Here is a 6,000-nt window from a genome sequence, read left to right as displayed (position 1 = left end):
CTCACTATGTTTTCGGTGATCTAAGGCTTGGTTTGTTTAAAGTGAGATAATGAGATAGCAATAGAACATAAAGACATAAAATTATATTTGACATCTAAGATATAAATAGAGATATTGTGTTTAAAGATATTGAATTAATTTATTTTATATCGATTTTGATAGAAAAAAGATAAATACACTAATAAAAAATATAACTTATTTTTTTATTTTTTTTTATTATATTTAATTTTTTATAATTATATTTTTTATTATTAAATTTTTTTTCAAATTTTTTAAATAAAAAAATAAGAATAAGTTAAACCTTTATAATTTATTCTAATTTATCATCATACAAAAACACTAATTTTTGTGTCTCTGTCTTTTAAATTTTATTTTTAATATTTTATCTTATTCTATTTTTAAAACCAAATTAAGTCTAAAGCACTTTTATCGATAACAAACGACAAAATGAAATAATAATAAAGCTAAAAGAATGAAAATGAATAATCTTCATAGTTCATACCTCTATATAATGGCAATAATTAATCTGATTAATACCCTTTATTATGTTTGTCAGTTATAAACTTATAATTATGCAAAAAATATGTTTATTGGATGATAGATTTTTTATTTTTTGGCAACTGTGTTAGAAATTAGAATACGTGTGCGGGTGTGCCTATTTGTGGGGAGCAGAAAATAGCTGTACTTGTCTTGAGAAGGAAAATAGGATGTGGATTCAATGGCTCAAATCAAAAGTGATGCTGAAGCTTAAATGGGGCTAATTTAGTTGGCCAAGTAGGGTGGCTGTCTGGCTGAAGGAACCAAAAATCAAGAGTGTGAATTGAAGTCCGACATGTGAGACCATTCATAATAATGTTCCAGTGGAACTTAGGCAACAGATAAGGTCATGGACTTTCATACATTATAATTCTTTCCACTTTTTCTATTATATTTCTTTTTATTAGAGAAAACTACCAAATTGGCTCTAGCAATATGAGACTAATCTATACAAAAAACTACTAAAATGATATATGAAAGTTCATATCACTGACAAAAAAAAATGTTAAAAGATGCTAACAATAAATAAATTTTTAAAAAATTTAAAAATACGATAAAAAGAATTAATTTAGTGCTCACATTTTAATAAAATTTTTTACAATTATTATTAAAAAATAAGATTTTTCATCCTTAAAATTTAGTAATTTTTTGTCAAGTGATTTTTTTTTTAAAAAATTTATTATGAATGACCACATTATTTGAAAAATAAAAAAAAATCTAGAGATCAAATTTTGTTTCGAATTTTTTTGTTCACTTTCTATATATTTATTTAAATATTGACATAATCGTTCACTAAATATAAAAGTTTTTTATTATTTACAAAAAATATAATATTTATTGATTTTTTTGTCGTATTTTCAAATCATTTAGGAGCTATTTTGTTGATAACATTTTTTAAAAATTTTTTTGTCAACGACTAAATCTTTCAAGTACCGAATTACTAGTTAACTCACTCTATATATATATAATAACTAACTTTTGTTATATTCATTCTGTATTCATTATTCTAAAACTTATAACTATGAATATACATAAAAAATTAAATTCATGCAAGCTAAGGTGGAGGAGTGATGAGGGTTCATCTAGGTAGCTAAGAGCAAACCACATGGGACAAAGGTGACCATATCCTACAGCTGTCCCTAAACTGTAGGGGAAGACCCCAAAAGTGGTGTACCATGTACCATAGCTCAATTCTTAACAATCTCCCATCACATTTTGTTTTTTCAAAGAAAATATAGTAAATTTAAAAGATACAAAATCCAATTTCAAATAAAATACATATAGGGTATAATTATAGTTATAGTTTAGTAGTGAAAAACTGTGTAACCGCTAATTAACGTCCTACACTCCCTCCTTATTGTGTTTATTTTTGGCGGCACAAAAACCGGTATATTTCATTCCCCACTCACTCCACACTCTCTTCAACTATTTAGAGGTTACAAATGCCAAGACAAGTGAGCTTAGCATAACTCAACTTTCAGATTTCAGATTACTAAAAACAGAAAAATGGGGAGCTCTCTCACTGCCACCTCTTTTTCTTTGTCAAGTCTAATGTGTGAAGAAGAAGGTGAAGCTTGCTTCTTTGAAGACAACTATGATGATGAAAATGAACACACTGGGATTGTTTTTCATGAGGAAGATGAAGAGGAATACATTGAGTATTTGTTCAGCCAAGAAACTGCTTTTGGATTCCACAATCATGATGATTGCTCCGCCGCCAGATTCTGGTTGAGGACTGCTCGTTTTGATGCCATTGATTGGATTTTCAATGTTAGTTTCATTCTTGTTCTTACAGTTTTTGCAATTTGTCTTTTGGATTGTTTTATTTTATGGAAAGCTTTTTTCATTGTTTGATTCAGACACAGGCCAAACTTGGATTCAAAGTTCACACAGCTTATTTATCAGTCTCCTACTTTGATCGGTTTCTTTCAAAACGATCCATTGATGTAAGTACCAAACTCATTGGAGATTATATAGTGACTATCTTATTATTATCATTTTTTTTAGTTTGAATAATGGGTTTGTTTCTTTTAATGATGTAGGAATCAAAACCTTGGGCTATTCAATTATTATCGGTAGCATGCTTATCTCTTGCAGCAAAAATGGAAGAGCAAAATGTGCCTCCTCTCTCTGAATATCCAATAGTTGAATACAGATTTGAGAGCAAAGTGATTAAGAACATGGAGCTTCTGATTCTTGCTACCTTGGATTGGAAAATGGGATCATCATCACCAACTCCTTTTTCTTATCTCCATTACTTTCTCACAAAGTTCTGCCCTGGATCCAATTCACACACAATCATCACAAAAGCCACCCAACACATTGTAGCCATGGTCAAAGGTAATTTTTTGATAATTCAATCAATCCTTTCATGAAATACTAGTTTTATATTATTACCAATAAATAAGACCTTAACTTTACTTTTTTTTTTGGGGGGGTTTCTAATGCAGATGTTAATTTGATGGATCAACGGCCATCTATAATAGCCTCCGCTGCAATATTAGCAGCAGTTGATGCTACATTAACAAGAAAGACCATGGATCTTAGGATAAGAAAAATCTCATCTTGGGGCAATCTAGAAAGTGTGAGTTTTTTTCAGTTAGTATAGTGAACGGACCAAACAAGTTCATTGTTTTTTATTGTGTGAATTGAACAGAACAGAACAGAGTTTGATGATGTTTTGGTCTATGTTTATGTTTATGCAACAGGGAGATGTATTTTCCTGTTATAATCTTATACAGGAAAAGAGGAGGAACAAAGTTAAGACCCCTTGCTCGAATTTAATGTCAAACCAATCGAACTCCACGTGTGTTCTTGAGAATCAATCTGACACCACTTGTTCCGGAGTTAAGAGAAAACTTTCTTTTCAGGACACTGAGGAAACTGAAAACTACAAGAAGCTACATCGTCACTAGTTTGTGGTTCATCATCCACCATTGATTTAGTTGGTGTTTTTCATTTCACTGATGATTGAATCATAGGTTTTTCTTTTTTTTCTTTTTCTCTAAGAAAAAATTGATTCTTGTTAGTTTATAATTATAGGTCTAGTGAGTGTCATCCACCATTTTTGTGGAATGATTTGGTATTGATGATTGGGGTTTTATTTTTTTCACTACCCAACAAAAAGTTTTTTTCCCAAGTCACAACCAAGATGATAGAGAAAAAAAAAGGAGAAAAAGGAGGAGTAAATAAATAAAAAGATAAAAAAAAGTGGCTAGCTTTAACCTACATTGAAGGAAGGTGAAACAGAATTGCAAAGATGATGAGCTAGAGAACCAGAGAAAGCTACATTGAAGACTACTTGTCCCTAGTAATTTTGGGCAGTGTTTACTTTCGTTTTTTTTTTCTTCCCCCTAATTTTGAAATGAAGAGGGTATTGCATTTTTAATTTAATATATATAGGTTTGTATGTAATGTATGCAAGGAAATAATAACAACAACATTATAGCAAGTAGGAATTAAAGCAATAGGCCTACCCTTTTAAATGGGATGCTTTATTTGTTATGTGACTTTGAAAAGGCTGAAAGCCACCGAGAATGGGGAATTGGTTTTGTTTGATTTGATTTGATGTATGTGTGTAACATCTGGGTTGCTTGCTTGGGCCATTTGTAAAGTTGAATCAGATTTTTTTAGTTTGCTTGGAACATGGGAGACTACTTTATTTTCAAGTGCATCTGGGATACTACTTCCCTCTATTCTCATCATCTGCTGACATGATATGACTATTGGGATCCTTTTTTTTCAGCTAATTTTATGAATATATATATATATAATTGGATAAAATAGGATATAAGACAGCCCAACAAAAAATGTAGTAGGATTGGTACGGTGCTCTTGCAGTGCCTATGTCTATATATAAAGATCAAATTGATATAAGTTTCACAAAAAAATAGAAAAGGGTAAAATTCTTATATGTTATCATTGAATTTAATCAAAGTTTGCGTGGTAGTGAAATGCATATATACTATGTACTCTATAATAATTTAATGAATAATAACAGTACACTTTAGTTAAGGAGAATAATAATAATAAGAGACAAAAAGAATACTACAATAATAATAATGGATATACGTATATAGTTTGTACAGAGCTGAAATCATGAAAAGAATATCTGGGACTGATGACAAATCGGCTTGAAGCCTTCAAGTTGAAGCAGGCTCAAGGCTTGTATCTATTATTAGATAACAATATATTTTACTGAGAGAAGAAATGACTAAAAACTTTGTCCTAAGAGGGCCCAGCATGCAGATGATGGTTTTCTGTTAGTAAAATTAGAGATGCATGGGAGATTATAAGGAAAATATTAATGGTGTCAGAATGTGTGTCCTTCACAAGCACAAGCATGCTTATCCAGTCTGGCATGAACTCTTCTTGTATTTTGCTCTAAACAAATTACTGTGGGGTTGGTTCCTCATATTCCTCCTTGGTTCACATGGAGAACTACTCAACAAGATAGATTCTCTTCACCCTTCCTGTTTAAAGTTTTAATTTGCTGTTAATTTTTCAGCTATGGTCGGACTATATTGAATTATTGACCTAATCCTACTCATCTGACACATACCATATTCACATGATCCATCATAGCTGAATAATATATATATATATATATGTAACAGATAGATGATAATTGTAAAAATAGAGACACAAAAATTTCTCATAAAAGAGAGTAACAGAGAGATTAATATAATTAGTTTAGTTCACAAGTGGCGATATATATTGAGAATTGGAAATACATATACATTTGACAAAAGAGTACGAATGGAGTCTTGGCAAAATTTAAACTGCACTTAAATTAATTATGATAGAGCTACAGCATAGGGGGAATAACATTGATGAGGACAGTTTCCACCCGTGAGTGATTCCATGATGACGATGAAGTAAGGCCTCTATGCTCTACATTATATTCTTCAGATAAGCTTTAATTTAATATGTTAAGTTCGCCATATCTATTCTTAACTATTAATTAATGAAGGAGCAAACAAGATTTAATTACGTTGCAGAGACATGCATGGTGGTTGTTGGACCACGGCACAGAAATGTACATTACATAACATGGTACGACTAAACGGAGCTTTAGCTGTTAATGATGTGCATGTCATGAGGAAAACGTTGGTGTCTATACATGTTTGGATTGGACAAAAATTCTTTGTCTCTGAGTTTGAGAGATTAATTGAGTTAAAGACAAAGTTAGCTCGACAGATCCGCGGCATCATATGCACTATAGTATGGAGGGAGGGACCGGGTTCAGGTTTTTAACCTCAATTCACAATTCACAACCAAACACGTTCCTTCTTTCTCTATCATATCTTCAATTCCTTAGCAGCTTCATTTTTTTCTTTCTTTTTCTGGGAGACTACCGTATCAACAAATATAGGACTTGTTTGATTTAATTGTATAATTAATTATATCATTATCAACTTAGTCACCAAACGACTACGACATCACTCTAAGAATGAATCCTCT

At 31.1% G+C, this 6,000-nt stretch overlaps 1 protein-coding gene across 1 annotated transcript; it reads left to right on the top strand.

Annotated features, from left to right (window-relative positions):
• Positions 1–1,584: 1,584 nt before the first annotated feature.
• On the top strand, positions 1,585–4,205 carry LOC112748318 (cyclin-D5-1-like). Its single transcript, XM_025796538.2, has 5 exons — positions 1,585–2,307; positions 2,397–2,483; positions 2,580–2,877; positions 2,988–3,121; positions 3,246–4,205. The coding sequence occupies exons 1-5, from the start codon at positions 2,044–2,046 to the stop codon at positions 3,450–3,452; spliced, it is 990 nt and encodes a 329-aa protein (XP_025652323.1). The 5' UTR covers positions 1,585–2,043; the 3' UTR covers positions 3,453–4,205.
• The last annotated feature ends 1,795 nt before the right edge of the window (positions 4,206–6,000 follow it).

Source organism: Arachis hypogaea, chromosome 15 (assembly GCF_003086295.3).
Source record: "Arachis hypogaea cultivar Tifrunner chromosome 15, arahy.Tifrunner.gnm2.J5K5, whole genome shotgun sequence".
Taxonomy (NCBI): Eukaryota; Viridiplantae; Streptophyta; class Magnoliopsida; order Fabales; family Fabaceae; genus Arachis; species Arachis hypogaea.
Note: the sequence above shows the minus strand (reverse complement) of the source record. Positions and strands in the feature narration are given on the sequence as shown.